Here is a 24,128-nt window from a genome sequence, read left to right as displayed (position 1 = left end):
ACCATTTACCATGACTCACTGTTTTCTGTTATTAAACCAATTTTTTATCCAAGCCGACACTGACCTCCTACTCCATGAGCCTCAATTTTGGTAACCTATGTGAATGAATGTAATCATATTCTTATGCTAGTATAGGACACAGAACAGAGATAGACACAAAACTGCAGCCTTACGTCAGTGGTAGGGAAACTATTAAAGAGGATTATTTGGGACAGGATTAACTCCCATTTGGAAACAAACGAACTTATTAGCGAGAGACAGCATGGTTTTGTGAAGGGGAGGTCGTGTCTTACTAATTTGATTGAGTTTTTTGAGGAAGTGACGAAGATGATTGATGAAGGAAGGGCAGTGGATGTTATCTATATGGACTTTAGTAAAGCCTTTGACAAGGTCCCGCATGGCAGACTGGTACAAAAGGTGAAGTCACACGGGATCAGAGGTGAGCTGGCAAGATGGATACAGAACTGGCTCGGTCATAGAAGACAGAGGGAATCAGTGGATGGGTGTTTTTCTGAATGGAGGAATGTGACTAGTGGTGTTCCGCAGGGATCAGTGCTGGGACCTTTGCTGTTTGTAGTATATATAAATGATTTGAAGGAAAATGTAGCTGGTCTGATTAGTAAGTTTGCGGACGACACAAAGGTTGGTGGAGTTGTGGATAATGATGAGGATTGTCAGAGGATACAGCAGGATATAGATCGGTTGGAGACTTGGGCAGAGAAATGGCAGATGGAGTTTAATCCGGACAAATGTGAGGTAATGCATTTTGGAAGGTCTAATGCAGGTGGGAGGTATACAGTAAATGGCAGAACCCTTAGGAGTATTGACAGGCAGAGAGATCTGGGCATACAGGTCCACAGGTCACTGAAAGTGGCAACGCAGGTGGATAAGGTAGTCAAGAAGGCATACGGCACGCTTGCCTTCATCGGTCGGGGCATAGTATAAAATTTGGCAAGTCATGTTGCAGCTGGACAGAACCTTAGTTAAGCCACACTTAGAATATTGCGTGCAATTCTGGTCGCCACACTACCAGAAGGACGTGAAGGCTTTGGAGAGGGTACAGAAGAAGTTTACCGGGATGTTGCCTGGTCTGGAGGGCATTAGCTATGAGGAGAGGTTGGAAAAACCCAGATTGTTTCCACTGGAACGACGGAGGTGGAGGGGCGACATGATAGAGGTTTACAAAGGTATGAGCGGCATGGACAGAGTGGATAGTCAGAAGCTTTTTCCCAGGGTGGAAGAGTCAGTTACTAGGGGACATAGGTTTAAGGTGCGAGGGGATGTGCGAGGCAAGTTTTTTACACAGAGGGTGGTGAGTGCCTGGAACTTGCTGCCGGGGGAAGTGGTGGAAGCAGGTACGATAGCGATGTTTAAGAGGCATCTTGACAAATACATGAATAGGAAGGGAATAGAGGGATACGGACCCCGGAAGTGCAGAAGGTGTTAGTTTAGGCAGGCATCAAGATCGGCGCAGGCTTGGAGGACCGAATGGCCTGTTCCTGTGCTGTACTGTTCTTTGTTCTTTGTGCACAATTTACCAGAAGCCTAATTGTTAGCACAACAGTTCATCAAATCCTTAAGGTTCTTCATTTGGTATGAAGTCAATTATACCAGCCAGTGGAAGACTAAAATAGACCTGAACCACTAAATCTCAAATGAATAAAGCTCAAAACAGGCAGGAAAGGGAAATGTGATAAACAAATTAAAATCAAAAATGTATCCACTAAAACAATACAAAGAACCATGTACATGGTTGGCCTAAGTGCATGATCACTAACCATCACCATCCATTCCTTAAGGGAGACAGTTCCCAGTGTCTGAATAGGGTGAGAAGTATAAAATGGCATTTTTAAACAATCTTCTGATATACTATACTCAAAGCATTTTTTGTAATATTTATCTTTTCTTGTGAAGATCAGTTACTGAAGTTTTTTTTCATTCATGGGATGTGGGCATAACTGCCAAGGCCAACATTTACTGCCTATCCCTAATTGCCCTTGAGAAGGTGGTGAGCTGCCTTCCTGAACCGCTATAGTCCATATGGTGTAGGTACACCCACAATACTGTTAGATAGGGAGCTCCAGCATTTTGACCCCAGCAACGATGAAGGGACAGCGATATATTTCCAAGTCAGGATGGTGTGTGACATGGAGGGGAACTTGTGCCTGCTGCCCTTGTTCTTCTGGGCGATAGAGGTCACAGGTTTGGAAGGTACTGTTGAAGAAGCCTTGGCAAGTTGTTGCAGTGCATCTTGTAGATGGTATACACAGTAGCCATGTTGCACCAGTGGTGGAGGAAGTGAACGTTTAAGGGAGTGAATGGGGTGCCAGAGGGCTGCTTTTTCCTGGATGGTGTCAAGCTTCTTGTTGGAGCTGCACCCATCCAGGCAGGTAGTGAATATTCCATCACACTCCTGACATGTGCCTTGTAGATGGTGGAAAGGCTTTGGGGAATCAGTCGAGTTACTTGTCACAGAATACCCAACCTCTGACCTACACTTGTAGCCACAGTATTTACATGGTTGTTCCAGTTAAGTTCCTGGTCATTGGTGACCCCCAGGATGTTGATAGTGAGGGAATTCAGTGATGGTAATGCTGGCGAATAGTGTAGTTAGACTGTCTCTTGTTGGAGATGGTCATTGCCTGGCACTTTAATTCACAAGAATAAAATTATGTCCTCAAATTTATTGGCTACATAGAAACTGTATAAATTATTCTGAACCTCTTCAATCTCTTTATTTTCAGACGCTGTTTAGTTCAAGGTCACTAATGGAACAACATCTACCTCCACAAGTAAGTTGTCAATGGGCTTTGCCTCCTCCATTTATGGGGCTATAACTATTTGAGGAAGACAGTGAGGAGACACAAGTCAACACTGAACCACTTAAAATGTACCACACTGCACTGCCAAGAAGCAGGAATGCACTTCATCTGTTGTTAGATCTTCGTTGAGCTCTTCTTTGGGTGTGCTGACAACCACACCCTCAATTTTACCACAAAACCTATAGCAGCATGGTCTGCACCTGCCGTGTCAGACGACTATCATCTATATCAGTATGCAATTGGTAATGCACAGATGTACAATGACTTGGTCACCTTGTACCATAGTATGTCATTGGACTGTGTTCAGCAGGCAAAGTAGACTAAAAAATATCAATCTGAGTACTGCAGTGGTACAAAATCAACAATCCTCTTCCATATTACTCCAGGATATTACTGTTCAGAGCTTCCTCAAATTCTCAAGGGCACTATGCAAGGACTTGGAGGCTAGCATTTCCATCTCTCCAATGACTTAGCTGAGCTGATTTAAAGTACCATTGCATGGAGAATCCTTCAAGTGCTGGGTCTTCTCAAAGCTCAACAGCCAAGGTGACTTGGCGTGCAGCAGCAGTTATGTCAGCAAGCAGGTAGACAGCCAATCACATTGAAGTATTCATGCACAGCAAACCAGGAAGTTAAAAACACTTCAAATCCTTCACTTTTAATTTAAATTTCCAGATAGTGAAATAAACGATTATGATTGGATTAAGATCGAAGCTAACAAATTTTTAAAAGAAGAAAATGTATTTTTTAAAGGTGTGGAATTTTATCATAATGGAGAAATTTGACATTCGACAAATATAAAATTAGCTTTTCAGGGCCAGTGAGCTTGTTTTGAGGTAATTATAAAATTAGTAATGCCATTAAAAACCCAGTTCATTCAACAAGGTGCAACTTTTTCAAGGGCTTTTTACAGCAAGATTAATAGCATATGAGTGGAAGTGGAAATCCACTGATTTCCATGACTACCGTCTGGCATGAGTGAGGGGTGGGCAGGAAAATGCCTCAACAGCGCACCCTTCGAATCAATGGCAGCATCTTCTGAATCTCTGTGATATTTTGCATGGGCATACTCCAGAAGTTGCTGTTTCTTTCAGTGGAGTAATGACGGTGAACACTGACAGTTTCGCCGTCATTACTATCACAAAATCCAGGACTAAACAAAATTAAATATTCTCTTCATTTTGGACAGATTGTCCCAGTTTAGGTCTCCCTGCCTAACATTGTAACAATTCAAGAAGATGCTCCACCACCACCTCAGGGCGACTGGAGATGAGCAATAAATACAGCCCTGCCAACACCTGCCCTTGTGCAGAGAACAAATAACTGAGGTTACAGGCACAGTTCGTAAACACTTGCACATTGCTACATTTTTCTACTTTCTATTTACATTTATGACAGTATTTCAGGTTGCACGGGTAATTACACACACAAATTATTTCACCTCCAATATTTCTCATTTGCATTAACAGCATTGTCTTTTCCCTCACCCTGCCAAACTAAATGCTTACATCACAACACAATTAAATTTACCCAATGAGTTATCTTTTGTGGGGTTTTTATTCTTTCATGGGATATGGGCATCACTGGCAAGGCCAGCATCTGTCGTCCATCCCTAATTGCCCTTGACAACTGAACGGCTTGCAAGGCCATTTCAGAGAGCACTTAAGAGTCAAGCACATTGATGTGGGTCTAGAGTCACATGTAGATGAGACCAAATAAGGATAGCAGATTTCCTTCCCTAAAGGACATTACTGAACATGATGTCTCATATCTTCATTAAAATTTTTCCTTCAAAGACGTACCATACATCAAAAGCCAGGACTTGAACTGGATCTTTTCCTTCAACAGATAGAGAGAGTAGTCAATCTGTGCATTTGAGCATTTGCAGTTTTTAGCATTTTCTAGCATCCACTTTGCTCATTAACAGGTGTTTAAAAGTATAAGAGCATGCCCCCTCAACATGTGAGCACGGGAATTTCTGTGATTTTTCCCTAAAAGTCTTCAAAAAGGAACTGAATTTCCAAAGCTATTGTCATTTATAACATTTATATAAATCTATTAATAATTGTGCTTTTGTTATGAACCCTTTATCGACAAAGCAATCCGCTCAATTCACTGCCCATCCACCATGTTAACACCCACTCTCTCTACCACTGGCGGACCTGGCTGAAGTATGTACTATTTACAGGATGCACGGCAGCAAGTCGTCATGGCTTCTTTGGTAGCACCTCCCACACCTGTGATCTCTACAACCTAGATGGATAAGGACATCAGGCATATGGAAACACCAACACCTCTGTCATGTTAGGCTCCCACCTGCCAAGAATGAGGCACATTAATTTTGTCAAGGACATTGATTTTTAACTGTTGTTGGAGCAAGGAAATGACTTGTTAAATAGACCAGCCATGCCTGGAAAAAAACATTTATATACTAACAGACATCGAAGGTGAGGAAGCACATTCCAGGGCCTGCTAAGGAGAATACAATCCACAAGGGCCAGGACTGGTTAGACCAGCTGGTCACATGACTACCAGGCTATTCCAGGGTTTTCTTTTGAACTGCCCACAGAGAGTTTGAAGACAGAGAGTGTCTGTTTGCTTCTGGACTAAGAAGATCTCTCTCCTGTCTGCTCCCATCTATTTCTCACAAGCCTCTGAATCCACTAAAGCCACATGAACCCCAAGAGGGAAAAGGCTCCTACAGCGAACAAGGCTTAAGAAGAATACTGGGCCCCAACAAAAAGTAAGAACTACCCACAATCAAGGACTTGACTGTGAGCTCGGAGAACCGTAACAAAAACTCTTCAGATATTGCCTCAAACTTTTCCACTTTATTTTTCTTCTGCTCATTTCCGTCTCTATTTGCATGCGTGTATCGCATATGCATGCTAGCATGGGCACGTTGTGTATCCGTAGGTGTTAACTAAATTAGAGTTTAAGTTTAATAAATTTCAACGTTTTATCTTTAAACCTGAGAAAGTCTGTTTGTGCTGGTTTCTTTGCCTTATAATTGGAAAGCGGTGAACAAGGATTCACCAAGGGGGAGCTAAAAACACAGTGTGTTTAAAATTAAACACTGTTACTGTAAGAACAGGTGAAGGCTGAGAGGGAACCCCAGACACCTTTCTCACCTGGTCGTAACAGAAATTTGGGTGCTAGCGTCCGGGATTGACCCACAGACAAACGAGAGAAATTGGAAGTGGGAAGCCAAATTGTTTCCAATCAAAAAAGAGCATGATTTCAATACAGGTTTTCATGTGGTTGTGTGTGATTGAATACTAACACGTCTGCAACTGAAGCGAATCACTCTCCAAGCCATGGTGAAGTACCTTGGGATAAGTTAAAAGCACTGTCTATAGAGGAGTTGAGGAAAATGCTGAGTCGTCTGGGATCACTGTACGTGGCAAGGCTAGGAAGTCTGAACTCCTAAGGCTTGTGGCCAATCATTTTTCCCTTGAATCTGAAGAAACAGAAGCAGTGTTAGATGTGGACCCAGACAGGGTACTGCTAACAAAGATACAATTGGAACAAAACAAACTTGAATTGGAAGACAGGGAAAGAGAAAGAGAAAGGCAGGGGAGGGAGAAAGAAAAAGCCTTCCAGAAGGAACGTGAAGAAAAAGACAGGAGAAGGAACGAGAGAGGAGCGAGAGAGAGAGAGAAAGAATATTCCAGAAAGAATGCGAAGAAAGGGAGCTAAGATGGCTTGGGTTTACAAGGAGACGATAGAGTAACCCCAGTGAAAGCATGGTCAATATGGAGCAGCATAATTCAGGGCTGGGTACAGAATTGTTAAAACTAGCTCAATTAATTCCAAAATTCAATGAGGAAAATGTAGAAGAATGTTTTGTGTCCTTTGAGAAACTGGCAAGGCAGCTAAAATGGCCAGCTGAGACCTGGCCTCTTTTATTGCAAAGTAAGCTAACTGGAAAAGCCCATGAGGTTTATTCCCTGTTGCCAGATGAGAGTTCATCAAATTATGAACTGACCAAAAATGCTATCCTCGGGGCATATGAATTAATACTTGAAGACTATCACCAAAAGTTTAGAACCCTCAAGAAGCAAGCTAAGCAAACTTACCTGGAGCTTGAAAGAAGTAAGCAGCTGGCTTTTGACCAGTGGCTGAGGGCTCTTAATGTACAGCTCAGCTATGAGAATCTCAGGGAAGTAATTTTGTTAGAGGAATTTAAACACTCTCTCTCACTCTCCATAAAGATCCATGTCGAGGAGCAGCGGGCTCAGAGAGCCCGGCAAGCGACCATTCTGGCCATTGAGTTTGCTTTAATTTATAAATCAGTCTCCCAGGGGAGAACCTTTCCTAGTCACCCCCATAAATCCGAAAAGGACAAAGGGTGGGAAGGTGTTAGGAGCCCAAGCAGTCCTGGGAGAGAAAGGTATACAAAAGACCAAAACCCGCATAACACAGCAGTTTGGCTGACCAAAACTCCACAAAGATGTGGTGGAGTACTGCAGGAGTTGCCACATGTACCAGGTTGAAGGGAAACCCCAACCAACAGTGAAACCTGCACCCCTAAGTCCTGTACCGGTGTTAGGAGTACCCTCTAGCAAAGGGCTGGTGAACAGTAAGGGAATCCCGCCAAGAACAAAAGCGGACAGGCAGGCACATGCTGGCAAAAGTTTAGAAAGAGAAGTGGAAAAAGTGACCAAGAGGTCAGGTTAAAGGAAGTCTGGAAGGAATCCAGATGAAAACCCCGAAAAATGTGAAAAGTTAGACCCCATATCCTCCAATGTAAATGTAGATACTAGAAGCACCCCACCAGAGTTGCTAACAGCATTTACAGGAACCTGCAGAGACAAAGAAAGACCTCTAGGGGGCAGAGAAACTGTGAGGATAATGCCTCACATAGTCAAATTGCCACAGGGGTGTGCAGTAGACTCTGCAAGAGTATCCTCTGGGACAAATGGAAGATTAGCAAAGAATCCTCCCGTACAGTCAGAACCAAAGAGAACCATCCATCCCCCAAAGTCAAAAGCCTTTACATGACTCAGCAAAGCACTGAAAGAAAGTTCAGGATAGACCCATCCACTACTGACTCTTTTAAAAAAAATTACCTCAGCAGGAACAAAGACCCTCGGCAGCCATGGAAATGGGCAAACGGAAGAGAAACGTCCCCAAAAAAGAAACCCATGTTTACTGGGATGCCAAAAATGGGGCGATTATAATAAGTTTTATGATTTGCGAACGAATGAGAGAAATGCATGTTTTTCTATATCTTATATTTTTTCTCGACCCTTTTAATGAAAGGCACTTTTGTCAAATTGCCTTTCATTCCATTGGGTGTGGAGGTGTAATGCTAGGCCCCCACCTGCCAAGAATGAGGCACATTAATTTTGTCATGAACATTGATTTTTAACTGTTGCTGGAGCGAGGAAATAATTTGTTAAACAGATCAGCCATGGCTGGAGAAAACATTTACAAACTAACAGTCATCGAAGGTGAGGAAGCGCATTCCAGGGCCTGCTAAGCAGGATACAATCCACAAGGGCCAGGACTGGTTAGACCAGCTGGTCACATGACTAACTGGCTGTTCCAGGGTTTTCTTTTGAACTAGCCACAGAGAGTTTGAAGGCAGAGGATGTCTGTTTGCTCCAGGAATAAGAAGATCTCTTCTGTCTGTTCCCATCTCTTTCTCACAAGCCTCTGAATCCACTGAAGACACATGAGTCATTCAAAGAGAAAACAGTGAGAGTTCAGAACCAACATGTACCCGTTAAGGTGAAGGGTAGGACCAACAAGCCCAGGGAACCCTGGATGTCAAGGGATATAGAGGATTGGATCAGGAAAAAAAGGCTTATGGCAGATTCAGAGCACTGAAAACAGTGGACTCATTAGAGGAGTATAGAAAGTGTAGGGGGGTACTTAAAAAAGTAATGAGGAGAGCGAAGAGGGGACATGAAAAAACACTGGTGGGCAAGATAAAGGAAAACCCTAAGGCATTTTATAAGTATATTAAGGGCAAGAGGATAACCAGGGAAAGAGTAGGGCCCATTAGGGACCCAAGTGGCAATCAGTGTGTGGAGGCGGAGGATATAGTTGAGGTTTTAAATGATTACTTTTCAACTGTGTTCACTATGGAGAAGGACGATGTAAGTGTAGCGATCAGGGAGGGGGATTGTGACCTACTTGAACATATTAGTATTGAAAGGGAGGCAGTTTTTAGCTATTTTAGCAGGCTTAAAAGTGGATAAATCCCCAGGCCCAGATGAGATGTATCCCAGATTGTTATGTGAGGCAAAGGAGGAGATAGCAGGGGCTCTGACACAAATTTTCAAATCCACTTTGGCCACAGGAGAGGTACCAGAGGACTGGAGGACAACGAATGTGCTACCATTATTCAAGAAAGGTAGCAAGGATAAACCAGGTAATTACAGGCCGGTGAGTCTAATATCAGTGGTTGGGAAACTATTGGAAAAAATTCTGAGGGACAGGATTAATCTCCACTTGGAGAGGCAGGGATTAAACAGGGATAGTCAGCATGACTTTGTCAGGGGGAGATTGTGTCTAACTAACTTGATTGAATTTTTCGAAGCGGTGACTAGATGTGTAGATGAGGGTAAAGCAGTAAGGCTTTTGATAAGGTCCCACATGCGAGATTGGTTAAGAAGGTAAGACCCCATGGGATCTAGGGTAATTTGGCAAATTGGATCCAAAATTGGCTTAGTGGCAGGAGGTAGAGGGTGATGGTCGAGGGTTGTTTCGGCGAGTGGAAGCCTGTGACCAGTGGTGTACCACAGGAATCGGTGCTGGAACCCTTGCTGTTTGTAGTGTACATTAATGATTTAGACGTGAATATAGGAGGTATGATCAGTAAGTTCGCAGATGACACGAAAACTGGTGGTGTCGTAAATAATGAGCAGGAAAGCCTTAGATTACAGGACGATATAGATGGGCTGGTAAGTTGGGCTGAGCTGTGGCAAATGGAATTTAATCCTGAGAAGTGTGAGGTGATGCACTTTGGGAGGACGATCAAGACAAGGGAATATATAATGGATGGGAGGACCCTAGGAAGTACAGAAGGTCAGAGAGACCTTGGTGTACTTGTCCATAGATCACTGAAGGCAGCAGCACAGGTAGATAAGGTGGTTAGGAAGGCATAAGGGATACTTGCCTTTATTAGTCGAGGCATAGAATATAAGAGCAAGGAGGTTATGATGGAGCTGTATAAAACGCTAGTTAGGCCACAGCTGGAGTACTGTGTGCAGTTCTGGGCACCACACTATAGGAAGGATGTGATTGCACTGGAGAGGGTGCAGAGGAGATTCACCAGGATGTTGCCTGGGCTGGAGCATTTCAGCTATGAAGATAGACTGAAAAGGCTAGGGTTGTTTTCCTTAGAGCAGAGAAGGCTGAGGGGGGACATGATTGAGGTATACAAAATTATGAGGGGCATAGATAGGGTAGATAGGAAGAAACTTTTTCCCTTAGCGGAGGGGTCAATAACTAGGGAGTATAGATTTAAGGTAAGGGGCAGGAGGTTTAGAGGGGATTTAAGGAAAAATTTTTTCACCCAGAGGGTGGTTGGAATCTGGAACTAACTGCCTGATGACGTGGTAGAGGCAGGAACCATCACAACATTTAATAAGTATTTAGATGAGCACTTGAAACGCCATAGCATACAAGGTTACAGGCCAAGTGCTGGAAAATGGGATTTTAATAGGTAGGTGCTTGATGGCCGGCATAGACACAATGGGCCGAAGGGCCTGTTTCCGTGCTGTATGACGCTATAGCATGACTCTATGGCCCCAGTGGGTCGGATGGTGGAGTGGGGGCAGCGTAAAATTGAGCGGCAGGCTCTGGGAGGCCTACCCGCCCTCATTCCGCCTCCGGACAAGTTTACGGAGGTCAGGCGGGGGGTGCCCGATCGAGGGCCACCTCTGCCTTCCAACCCACCCCTGGGACCCGAGACAACCCCCTACCCCCAAAGGGCCACTCCAGCCTCACCAGGGAAGGACCGATGCCCCTAGTGGTGGCGCTGGGACGAAGAGCTGCCAGCCCGCTGATTGGCCGGCAGTTCACTGAGGCAGGACCTCCTCCCTCAAATGGGTTGAAGTCCTGCCTCGGGACAATTAAAGCCTAGGGATCCGTAAAATACGGGATGGAACCCGAGTCTAGGCTGAAGCGAGTTCGCCACCGACTTTCATGTCGGAATCCGGCTCCCGTCCATCCAGCGTTAAATTCCGGCCTATGACTCTATGAACCCCAAGAGAGAAAAGTTTCCTACAGTGAACAAGGTTTATGAAGAATACTGGGCCCCAATGAAAAGCAAGATCTACCTACAATCAAGGACTCTACAGTGAGCTCGAAGACCTTTCACAAAAACCTCTTCAGATATTGCCTCAAACAATTCCACTTTATTTTTCTTCTGCTCTTTTCTGTCTCTATTTGCATGTGTGTATCACGTATGCATGCTAGCATGGGCACATCATGTATCCGTAGGCGTTAACGGAATTAGAGTTTAAGTTTAATAAAATTTCACTTTTCTTCTTTAAACCTAATAAAATCAGTTGTGCTGCTTTTTTTGCCTTATAATTGGAAAGCGGTGAAAAAGGATTCACCAAGGGGGAGCTGAAAATATGGTGTGTTTAAAATTAAACCCTGTTTCTGTAAGACCAGGTGAAGGCTGAGAGGATCCCTAGACACCTTTCTCACCTGGTCATAAAACCTCCACATTCCCCTGCAAATCACACGTTGTCCTGACTTAGAATCATAGAATCATACAGCATAGAAGTCATTCATCATGCCTGTGTCAGCGCTTTGTAAAAACTACTCCGATTATTCCCACTCACCTGCTCTTTCCCCACAGTTCTGCAAATTTTTCAGGTATATATCTAAATCTGCTTTCACCACCTTTTCAGGCAGTGAATTCCAGATTCGAGCTCGCTGCTTAAACAAAATTCTCATCTTCCCTGCTTTTTGCCAATTTCCTTAAACTTATGTCCTCAGGTTACCAACCCCACGAGCAGTGAAATGTTTTTCCTTATTTAGTCAAAACCTTCATATTTTCGAGCAACTTGATTATATCGCCCTTAACCTTCACTAAGGAGCTTCTCTCATCTTTCCTCATAACAGAAGTCCCTCAACCAAGGACAAGGAGATAATGTGGGAAAAAGACTTTGAAGTGGATGATTAGCCATGATCATATTGAATGGTGGAGCAGGCTCGATAGGCTGAATGGCCTACTCCTGCTCCTATGTTCCTATCCCTGGTACCTTTCTGGTAAACCTCCTCTCCATCCTCTTCAATACATTGACGTGCATCACTGGTCCTTCATCGTCACTGGATCAAAATTTTGAACTCACTAGCCAATAGCACTGTAGGAGAATCTGCACCACAGACTGCAGTGATTCAAGAAGGCTAATCACTACTGTCTTCTCAATGGCAACTAGTAATGGGAAATAGATGCCAGCCTTGCCAGTGATGCTCATATCCCAAGAATTACTATAAAAATCTCTGGGCCACTACCCTCTAGTCAATCAACTACATATTTGCTGGCATAGAATAAGACCTGATCAAAGTATGGCTGGTTGAATGAGTCAAATATTCAAAATTTGCATTATGATTTGATAGATGAATTTTTCAGGGGCCCCCATGCTATAACTGCTCCAGTAGAGTTTTTAGTTCACTAATGTAAAATATTTACTGCTGTGTTAAATGTACAAAAATGGGATGTGGGCATCACTGGCTAGGCCAGCATTTATTGCCCATCCCTAATTGACCTTGAACTGAGTGGCTTCTGAGGCCATTTCAGTGGGTATTTAAGGGTCAACCACATTGCTGTGGGCTCGAGTCACATGTAGGCCAGACCAGATAACGACAGCAGATTTCCTTCCTTAAAGGACGTCACTGAACCAGATCAGTTTTTACAACAATCAACAATGGTTTCATGGTCACCATCAGACTAGCTTTTGATTCCAGATTTATTAATAGAATTCAAATTTCACCATCTGCAATGGTGGGATTTGAACCCATGTGTCCCAGGCATTAGCCTGGGCTCTGGCTTGCTAATCTGGTGACATTACCACTACACCACGATACTTTTCAAGTTAGCCTCAATGTCTACAATACCATTTTCCTCATGATAATAAATTGGCAAAGATTACCAACAGTTGGGGCATCACTCTTACATCTTTTTTCTACCACCTTGTTCCACTTGTCTAATATTTCTATATCTTTTGCCAAACCATCCTCACCAATGTCTATGGCCAGTTTTTCCCTGTGGGCTTCAGCACCCCAACATCAGGGTCAAATGGGGGTCAGAGGCCCACACTGTCTGGGGGACAGTCACCCGGCTGTGATTTTCCCTGAATTGGCCAATTAATGGCCAGAGGGTGGGCTAGCCGTCCAATTAAGCATGGCTGATGGACCCTTGAAGCTGGAGGGCCAATAGGAGACCTTGCAGAATTGAAGAAGCAGCAGGCTACCTTTTCAGGTGAGTGAGAGAGAGAACACTTCAAAATGGAGGTGCCCTCTCTCCAACTTTTTGACTTTAAAATAAAATATGCCTGCAGTGGCAGCAGAAGCCAAGCAGGTGGGGAGGGCCTCAAAGCCCGCCTAGAGTGCTGTTCGCCCAGTCTGCCACCAGTAAACTGCCTCCCAGCAGCTGGACTGTTCCCCAATGCCTTTGGGGTCCCAGAGGCTGAGTGGAAAATTCCAATCAGCTTCTGACAATAGGCCTTTAACAAGGTCAACTGGCTACCCACTGCCCCAAAATCCCGCCTCTGGGAAAACGGCCCTGGGGCGGGATGGTGCCAGAAAATGGGCACGCCAATCAGTGGCACAAATTTTTGTGCCCGCCCGCCTCCGTTCCCGCCCCAACCGGGGCTAAAAGTCCTGCTCTATATATATTTTTCTTGCCATCAAATCTCCCTCAATTCTTCTGCTGGAGGTCTGACATTTTTTTCCTTTCAATCCTTAAACACCCTAATTTATTCACATTACTTCAGATTGATTCTTTGTATTTCAGTGTTAAATAACAATATCCAAATCTACCTATTTTAACATTTTGCTGCTTTTTTCTTACTACAACATTACAAAATTACACTTCAATGTTTTGACAATTTTTTTTAAAGTCAGTTCCTTCTCAGATAGATACAAAGCTTGGAAATGTCTGCCGGTATTTTTCAGTTCTGTACAGCTGTGCATGCTTGGCTAAGCATTCAGTGCCCCGAAGAACTTATCTGTTGCCATTGCATCCATAGTCCTCTTTGGCATTACTAGCCTATAAAAGTAATTTGTGACACAAGCTTCAGTAGTCCAAATCCTTAACTGAATATTAAACCATTTCCCTTCTTGTCTTTTGGACACTGTTGACAAGGTCTTTGTGAAAAAAAAATCCTGGGAAGACAGGTCAACAGCATATAAATATAAAGGAATAGTTGGTTGTTTTTGTATCATTTTCTCAGTGAAAAAATGCAGCACGAATAGGCAATGAACATAGATACATCCAAGAGAATACATATCTGACAGGAAAATATGAAACACTGCACACACTGAATGGGAACTCCTTTATGTAGAATGAAAAGTTTTGTGTGTTATTTATTATTTGAAATTCTCCAGTCAATATGAAGCTGCTAATAACATTGCTAATCAAATATAAGGCTGCATTTTAATAGCATTTGACTAAATTCTAACCTTGTGCGGATCAGTGAGGCCACCTTGGAATGCTGAATGTTATTTTAGAGTTTTACACTTGACATTTGCCTTGGGTGCAATGCTACTGACCCTTCCCATAAACAAGTTTCCCATTCCATGCTATCTGAAGTATGCCGTCATCCACTCAATAAAAGGGAGTTGAACAGAGAATCCTCAAGACTGTATTCCAACTTACTGGATATTTTTTCTAAACCCTTGCATAATTTACTTATCTTTAGTAGACAGCAGATTAAAAAATTTGCCAGACGGTAACTGAGTCAGTAAATTACTACTCAAATGTATTGATTAATCAGACAGGTAAACAGTATAAATACAAGCATCAGAATTATAGTAACTATATACCTCATTATTCCCATCCAAAATGGTCACTGTATTTCAATGCTGTTTCAAACAGGACAAAACTAGATTGCTACAGTAGCCATCAAGTGGGAAAGAGTTGGGTTAACCTATTCAGTTAAGGACCAGTATCCTGCAGATTTTGTTTTGAAGCACAAGTCTTTATTTGACAACTGTATTTGCGTATTTGAGTCCTATGGATAGTTGACCACCTATTATAGGTATGAGAGATACATTCTCTAGCATTTGATATATCTTCAAAGGGATTTGAAAATGTTAATAGACTATTTGACCTTGACTGTGAGCAAAAACTAGAGGACAAATTTTTCAAAATCAACGAGTGTCAATACAGAATTAAAGAGCAAGTTTTATAATGTCTACGACTCACAGCAAAATCAGTTGATGGAATTTTCATCAACTTCTTCAAAAAAGAGCTACATAAATATCTAGTTGGCTGTAGGAATAATTATAGACTCAGATAGGATTGGTTTCTTATTACTAAGGCTAGCAGGAGGCATGGTTGTTGGAGTGGAACCACTCAAGATTAATTAGAGATGGAGAGATTTCCTGCCGGTCTGCTCAAATGAGGTTAGGAATGGTTATGTGGGACTTTCCTTAAGGAGATTAAACAAGTGTGATTCTGAACACAAGAAATATCCAGGAATGATGGTCCTCAGCATCTGTTTATATTGTACGGTACCGTAATAACACCACACAGAAATCTGATCAGATCCACTTAATCTAAACATTTGTCATTTATGATACAATCTGATCTAAACATGTCTAACTTGTAACTGTCTCTCACCTGTGCTGAGTATGCAGAATTTCATTATTAAATATACAATTATACATGTGGAAAATCCCTTATTCTGACTGGCTTTAAACTGAACTGAAGGGGATGCGTACATGATTGAAGCCAAATTTACAGTGCAGGGTGTGCCTTGCATCCTACTGTTCCCAGGCCAAATTGACACCCACAATGCCTTTAAACACAAAACGTATTAATTCTTTATGAGGAGTTATCTTCAATATTTTCAAGACACAATCAAATTGGCAATGGTATACTTGCTTGTATTGTTACGATCTCAGTGGAGACTGCTAACTTTAAAGTAAGAGATATGAACTTCCCAGACCGATTAAAGAATTACATGACACGATTTCACATTAAGACTTTTACTATAACAACTAAACTAAAAATCAACATTAACTAAATAGTACTTAGTAGGGTAACTAATATACTAAGTTACAGAGAAAGGAATTTCCCATTAACACACTCGAAAACCCCACACTGCACTTATACATTACACAGTATTCTCATTGAAACAGTATCCTTGCAGTTAAAAGTCCAAACTCCTCCCAGCTGCAATGGGTTGGATCTTCCAGTGTTCTTCTCAAAGCCAATGTCCTCTTCGCTCATCTCTTCTGAGCACATTCGACTGGACTTCCGTTATTAAGGCAATCTCTGGTGATCCTGTTAGTTTTTCCACCTCCGCAAACTTTGAGTCTTCAAACTGGGTTCAAATCTTAGCAGCCTTTTGCTGTATCGGTGATCTGTGAGTAGCTGTCTTGCCAGAAACAGCCCACTGGCCTCTCTTTTTTTAGGTTGTGCAACTGACTGTTGGTTTTCATTTCTTCCTTTCAGCCCCCAGCCTCTCAAATTTATCCAGATCAAAAGTCAATAGTCGTTTGCCTTTGATGATTCTCAGAGACTGTAAATCTGACCATAGCAAAACCACCTGGCCCTCCTTTGTTTCCAGGTCTTAAAAATTGCAACTCAAATCTGCATTTTAGAGCCTCTGGCCCTCTGTTTACAATCCGTGAGTCTGGGAGAGTGGAACCATTGTCCTTTACGTGTTACAACCTTGCACCCTGCTTTCAAAAGGGTCTTTAGTCTGGGTTCCTTGTTCCCATGGTAACCAAGACCCTGGCTTGTCTCTGGGCAGATTTTGTGTGAGGTCACATGTTTCATCTGAATGTCCATTTTACATTGCATTAAAGATCACAGTTTTTAAAACATAACCATACTACAAAAGCCAGCATTCGTAGTATGGTTGGCATCCTTCCCTCTACAAAAGATGATGGGCACGCAGCAAACAATCCATTTAGATGGGGTGTCTTCTCTCGGTGTACCTTTGTTGATGGCTGTGAAGGACAATCCTTGACAGGCAGGTTCTGCCACAAGTGCCGTATGTGAAGCTGCCAAGTGACACTGTGAGTTGTTGTTTTTGGCGTTACTGCCTGTTGCCAAGCTGCTGTAGCAACTGGTCATTGTGGTAGTGCACACCAATCCACAGGATGTGTCGCCATTTCCCTCTTTTACCAGCTAGTGACTCCCAGGTGTGATAGTCAACATTTAGGACTTTCATGTCACACTTGCAAGCATCCTTGAAGTGGAGTTTTGGACATTCCACTGGTCATCTGGCCCCAGCTACCTCATCATACAGAAGGTCTTGGGTATGTAACGGTCTTCCATCCTGCAGACATGTCCGTTCCATCAAAGCCACCTCTGTTTGATTAGTGCCCAACAGACTTGGAGCTCTGCCTTTGAGAGGATTGCCGCATTTGTGATTTTGTGATTTTAATGTGCCGCAGACAGCGACGATAGAAATGATTGAGTTTCTTTTCCTGGTAGCTATAAGTCACCCATGTTTCACATCCATACAGCAAGGTGCTGAGAACACAGGCCTTATAAACCATCAGCTTGGTCCTAAGAGTCAACTTGGTGTTTTGGGGAAAATTAGCTGTCCACTGAAACTCCTGAGTCTGACCTGCTCCTTCCATGACAACATGCACTGCACCATACAGTTTGATAGCTCCACTTCCGACAGTTTCAGAGTGAAGAATGGAGTGAAACAGGTTGTGTCCTAGCCTTCACTCTGGCATCTTCACCATGCTCCTGACCTTTGCCTTCCCTGCAGATATGGAAGGAGTCCACTTGCACACCAAGTGAGATGGCAAGCTCTACAATCTATCAAGGATGAAAGCGATGACAAAAACACATCGTATCCTGATCAGAGAATTCCTCTACGCTGATGATGCCGTGCCATTGAGGGGCATTGATAGGTTAGATAAGAATAAACTTTTTCCCTTAGCAGAGGGGTCAATAACCAGGGGGCATAGATTTAAGATAAGGGCAGGAGGTTTAGAGAGGATTTGAGGGAAAGAAATTTCACCCAGAGGGTGGTTGGAATCTGGAACGCACTGCCTGAAGAGGTGGTAGAGACAGGAACCCTCACAACAATTAAGAAGTATTTAGATGAGCACTTGAAACGAAAGCATACAAGGCTACGGGCCAAGTGCTGGAAAATGGGATTAGAATAGTTTGGTGCTTGATGGCAGCATGGTCACGATAGGCCGAAGGGCCTGTTTCTGTGCTGTATAACTCTATGACTCTATAAATCTGGCTGGACCACGTAAAGCACTATCGGACCCTGCCAAAACAGTTCACTATTCCAGGATCATCCTGGAATGCAAAGATAACCCGCAGCTTCTTTTCTCTACTGCAAACTGTTTTCTTAAACCCCTCTTCCCTCCACTCTCACCACCAAGTGTGAGGAGCTCATGGACTTCTTTGTCACTACTACTAAGACCATCTGATCAGCTACTCTGATACCTCCCTTCCTTCTCCTAGCCCACCAGGCGACACTTCCTCTAAGGTTCCCTCCTGCCCTAGCCCTGAACCTAAATCTTTCTCTAGTATAGCTCCACTTCCGACAGTTTCAGAGTGAAGAATGGAGTGAAACAGGTTGTGTCCTAGCCTTCACTCTGGCATCTTCACCATGCTCCTGACCTTTGCCTTCCCTGCAGATATGGAAGGAGTCCACTTGCACACCAAGTGAGATGGCAAGCTCTACAATCTATCAAGGATGAAAGCGATGACAAAAACACATCGTATCCTGATCAGAGAATTCCTCTACGCTGATGATGCCGTGCCAGTCGCTCACACGGAAACTCAGCTAGAAAGACTTATGGACTGTCTCTCCCATGCCTGTAACCTGTTCTCCTTGATTATAAGAATCAAGGAAACAATGGTCATGGGACAAGTTGTTACATCTCTGCCCCTGATCATACTAAATAACACCCCACTGGAAGTGGTTAGCAGATTTTGCTACCTTGGGTCCACTGTGACAGACAATCTGTCCCTTGATGCAGAGTGTGATACACACATTAAAGGCCTGCTACCCAACCCGAACCCAACGGAACCCAACGACATGTGTCGGGTTTGGGTCAGATCGCACTTCCGGTTCCAGCATTCGGGCTCGGGTCGGGTCGGGCCGGATCTGACATGCTCAATCACCACCTCAGGTAAGTGATTTTAATGTTAATTTACTTTTTGGGCTTTAAAGGTTTTTTTTTTTACAGTTATTTTAAGCTTGTGCAGGTAGGGAACAAAGTGAAAAACGGAAGGTAAGTTAACTGATGGTCGGGTGGGGTTGGGTCGTGTCGGGCGCAGGAAAAAAATGGAGGGACTCAGGCCGGGTCGGGCTTGGGGTCGGATGGGTTCTGTCGGGCTCGGGCTGGGTCACATTTGCAGACCCGAGCAGGCCTTTAACACACATAGGGAAAGCAGCTACCACATTTGGCTGACTCGCGAAACGTGCATGGGATAACAGCATTCTGTAGTATTAATTGAGGAGAATCCAAATGATTTAAGCCCATTCTTTTGTTATACATTTTGGCGCCGATGTTATTGCTGAATTTTAAATAAATGGCACCATCTTAAATGGATTGAAGGAACAGAGTCCTGGGGGTGTATGTACACAAGTCTTTGAAGGTGGCAGAACAAGTTGAGAAGGCTATAAAAAGGCATACGGCATTCTTAGCTTTAGAAATAGAGGCAGAAAGTACAAAAGCAAGTAAGTTATGCGTAACATTTATAAAACACTGGTTGGGTCCCAGCTGGAGTATTTTGGTCAATGCTGGGCACCACGCTTTAGGAAGGATGTCAAGGCCTTACTTAGGGTGCAGAGGAAATTTATTAGAATGATTTCAAGGACCCTCACCTCCACCATAAATGCCCTCGTCCCCATTAAAACCATTACTCCCTCACCCTGGTGGGTCCCCCGGTATGGTCATCATCTCCGCTCTCTTAAGTCTAAGGGGTGCAGACTTAAATGGATATGGCAGGCAATGGGTTTAACCAGAGCATTTCAGCTATGAAGAGAGACTGAAAAGGCGAGGATTGTTTTTCTTAGAGCAGAGAAGGATGAGGGGGGATATGATTGAGGTATACAAAATTATGAGGGGCATTGATAGGTTAGATAAGAATAAACTTTTTCCCTTAGCAGAGGGGTCAATAACCAGGGGGCATAGATTTAAGATAAGGGCAGGAGGTTTAGAGAGGATTTGAGGGAAAAAAATTTCACCCAGAGGGTGGTTGGAATCTGGAACGCACTGCCTGAAGAGGTGGTAGAGACAGGAACCCTCACAACAATTAAGAAGTATTTAGATGAGCACTTGAAACGAAAGCATACAAGGCTACGGGCCAAGTGCTGGAAAATGGGATTAGAATAGTTTGGTGCTTGATGGCAGCATGGTCACGATAGGCCGAAGGGCCTGTTTCTGTGCTGTATAACTCTATGACTCTATAAATCTGGCTGGACCACGTAAAGCACTATCGGACCCTGCCAAAACAGTTCACTATTCCAGGATCATCCTGGAATGCAAAGATAACCCGCAGCTTCTTTTCTCTACTGCAAACTGTTTTCTTAAACCCCTCTTCCCTCCACTCTCACCACCAAGTGTGAGGAGCTCATGGACTTCTTTGTCACTACTACTAAGACCATCTGATCAGCTACTCTGATACCTCCCTTCCTTCTCCTAGCCCACCAGGCGACACTTCCTCTAAGGTTCCCTCCTGCCCTAGCCCTGAACCTAAATCTTTCTCTAGTATCGCTCCTATTTCACCACATATTCTTTCCACGTTCATCTTGCTCATGGAACCCACTTGCTGCTCCCTCAACCCTATTCCCACTAAATTGCTGACCACCCAACTTCCCTTTCTGGCTCCTATGTTAGCTGATATTTTTAATGATTCCCCATCCACAGAGAATCCTTCTTTCAAATCTGCCGTCATTGCCCCTCAAAAAACCAACCCTTGACCCCTCCATCCTTGAAAACTATCACCCTATATCCAACATCCCTTTCCTCTCCAAAGTCCTTTGGATACCTCCCAAATTTTCACTCTTCATTCCTGAACTCCACATTTGAATCCCTCCAATTAGATTTCTATCCCACCAAAATACCGATACCAAATGATATCCAATGTGACTGTGACAAAGGTAAGTCCCTCCTCATTCTTTTCAACCTTTCTGCAGCCTTTGACAAAGTTGACCATACCATCCTCCTCCAAAGCCTCTCCACCATCATCCAACGTGGTGGGACTGCACTCGCCTGTTTCAATCTTATATGTCCAGATGTAGCCAGAGAATCATCGGCAATGGCTTCTCTTCCCACTCCTGCATTATCACTTCTGGTGTCTACCAAGGATCTATCCTTGATCCCCTCCTGTTTCTCATTTACATGCTGCCCCTTGGCAACATTATACAAAAACACTGCCAGTTTCCACAGGAACGTTGATGACACCCAGCTCTACCTCACCACCTCTCTCAACCCCTCCAATGTCTCTACATTGTCAGACAGCTGTCAGACATCCAGCATTGGATGAGCAGAAATTTCCTCCAATTAAATATTGGGAAGACTGAAGCCATCGTCTTTGGTCCCCACCACAAACTCTGTTCCCGAGTAACCATCTTCATCCCTCTTCCAGCAACTGTCTGAGGCTGAACCAGACTGTTCGCAACTGCAGTGTCATGCTTGATCCCAAGCTGGGTTTCTGACCATATATCCAAGTCATCTCTACGACTTCCTCTTTCCACCTCAGTAATATCACTCGATTCTGCCCATGCCTCAGCTCATCTGCTGCTAAAACCCTCATCCATGCCTTTGTTACCTCCGGAATTGACTATTCCAACCTACTCCTGGCTGGTCTTCCACATTCTACCCTCCGTAAGCTAGATGTTGGTCATCCAGAATTCTGCTGCCTGTGTTCTAACTCGCAACAAGTCCCATTCACCCATTATCCCTGTGCTTACTCACCTATACTGGCTCCTGGTTACGTGACACCTTGTTTTTAAAATTCTCATGCTTCTTTTCAAATCTCTCTATGGCCTCACCCCTCCCTATCTCTATAATATCCTCAGTCTCACAACCCTCCAAGATATCTGTACTCATCTAGTTTTGGCCTCTTGAGCATCCCCAATTTTAATTGCTCTGCCATTGGTGGTCATGCATTCAGTTGCCTAGGCTCTGAGCTCTGGCATTCCCTCTCGAAATCTCTCTGCCTCTCTAACTCACTTTCTCCCTTTAAGACACTCCTTAAAACCTGCCTCTTTGACCAAACTTTTGGTCATCTGACCTACGATCTCCATTAAACAATTTGAAATGGAGCCACATAATGGTCTTGGGAAATTTTATCACTTTAAAGGCACTACATAAGTGTAAGTTGTTATTGTTTCTAACTATTATGAGTGCCGGTGGTCCCCAGTTTGAGTCATCTAAAATAGTAACTTCAAACATCAAACAGATCAGATGAACCCTTTTTAATTCAATCCTAATTAAAAGTCAGCAGTTTTTTTTTCCCTCTCATTCTCAAGTTACTTCTCCTATTTGCCATTTCCATACGCCCCAAGCTGTCTCACTGAAACACAAGGCTAACCTTTGCAATTTCACACCCTTCTATAACACACAACCAGAATGTGCTGCATATAATGAGCAGCAGTGCAAAATATTTGATTGTAACTGAAAATAATAAAATCCTGATTTAAACTAGCGAACTCAATGGAACGGGACAAATGTTTTTGCAGTAAGACAGACTAAGGTGCATTTACAAGGAAACCCGCTATCTCCCAGTCCTTCAGTCTCTCTCCAATGTTACAGCCAGTCCAGATATCAAACAAACCGACTGCAATTATCACCAAGTCACGGCGTTTTTTAAAGACTTCTCCATCCTCCATCAGCCGCAACTCTTGCAAGTATGGGACAAGATCTGAAATCTACTTCTCTAATCTGTGTCTTTCCCAATCTTGCAAGAGAGAAAACGGAAATTGTGAGAGAAAATATATTGCAAAATGTAACCTATCGTGGCTTCTTACACGTTTAATATGTTACTCGAAAACACTGCTCGCCAGCATCAGTAAACCTCTCCTCACTCCGTCACTGTGGTCCATCAACACCAGGGAACATAAATGTTGAAAAGTGAAAACAAATTCCACCCCCCCGTCCTTAATAGCACTTCAAACCGCCAGCCAACTACAATTTTATTTTTGTTGTGTTACAGATGGATAGAGCAGTGGTCGGGGAGAGGTTTAGCAGAGAAATCGTTAAGACTCTTCCTTACCTCTTTCCAGTGTAAGCGGTTGCAGTGTTGTCGCCATGTCTGCTGCAGCTTGAGAAAAGGAGGAGGGGATATAAGGGAGAGTGAGAAGAGAGCACGGCTGGAATGACGCGGCTCCCACTGCAGCCACGAGGGACTGAGAGAGAGAAAATAGCGAGCAGTGACCACACACATCCAACCCAAACACATCTCACACAGGATGGGTTGTCCGAGCCACGAAACATTACTGACGAAGCAGTCACACTCTGGAGGTATGAATAACATGAGACACGCTACATAGTGTTAAACACGTCCATTGAAACATTACCTGTACGATTATAGATTGCCAGCAACAAGAAACACAAGTTAATATATTCAGTCTGTCAAAATTTGAGAAATTTATCACCCTTGACAGAATTGAGAGATTGAAGGGCTGCCAAGACAATCAGAAATAACAATTCCACCCCCCCCCCCCCCCCCCCGCCCCACATCTGGTGAATTTGCCAAGAACTCCTTTCTCATCTTCACCCACCCAAAATAAAGTCCACCTTTTTAGAAACAAAGCTCTTGGACGGAAAATGAGAATGACGACTGCTTTCTCAGAAATGTGGATTATGCATAACAGATCTGCCCAATGTCGAATGACAGGTACAATTCTCATGGCTGACTATGGCCCATATTTAACAGCTGAACTCAGAAATACAGAGAGATTCAGCTGAGGTCAACTTGGGTGTGGGTGAAAAGACATCAACTGGACTGACACTGGGGAAAAGCAGAGAAGAAAGTCAGTACCACAAACCCCTGATTTGAAGACTACAGCTAGAAACTGTATCCTCAAGCTTTGCTGTTATCTTAAGAGTGTGTTTATACTGCAATAGTAGTGCTGCTTTGTTGCAGCAGTAAAATTGGAATGTGAATGTGAA

The 24,128-nt window shown here is 43.5% G+C and overlaps 1 protein-coding gene across 3 annotated transcripts in view; it reads right to left on the bottom strand.

The window, feature by feature from the left end:
• Nucleotides 1–23,430, bottom strand: part of lin7a (lin-7 homolog A (C. elegans)) — a 125,386-nt gene extending 101,956 nt beyond the window's left edge. For 2 of the 3 annotated variants that reach the window (XM_068050458.1, XM_068050457.1), the window contains exon 1: nt 23,230–23,353. In XM_068050458.1, the coding sequence (XP_067906559.1) occupies nt 23,230–23,266 (37 nt within the window). In that variant the 5' untranslated portion in view covers nt 23,267–23,353. Of the gene's footprint in view, nt 1–23,229 lie in introns of all 3 variants that reach the window. The other variant, XM_068050456.1, reaches the window with a different exon arrangement.
• Between the last annotated feature and the right edge of the window lie 698 nt (nt 23,431–24,128).

Source organism: Heterodontus francisci, chromosome 18 (genome assembly GCF_036365525.1).
Source record: "Heterodontus francisci isolate sHetFra1 chromosome 18, sHetFra1.hap1, whole genome shotgun sequence".
NCBI classification, from domain to species: Eukaryota; Metazoa; Chordata; class Chondrichthyes; order Heterodontiformes; family Heterodontidae; genus Heterodontus; species Heterodontus francisci.
This window is presented reverse-complemented; position numbering and strand designations above follow the sequence as displayed.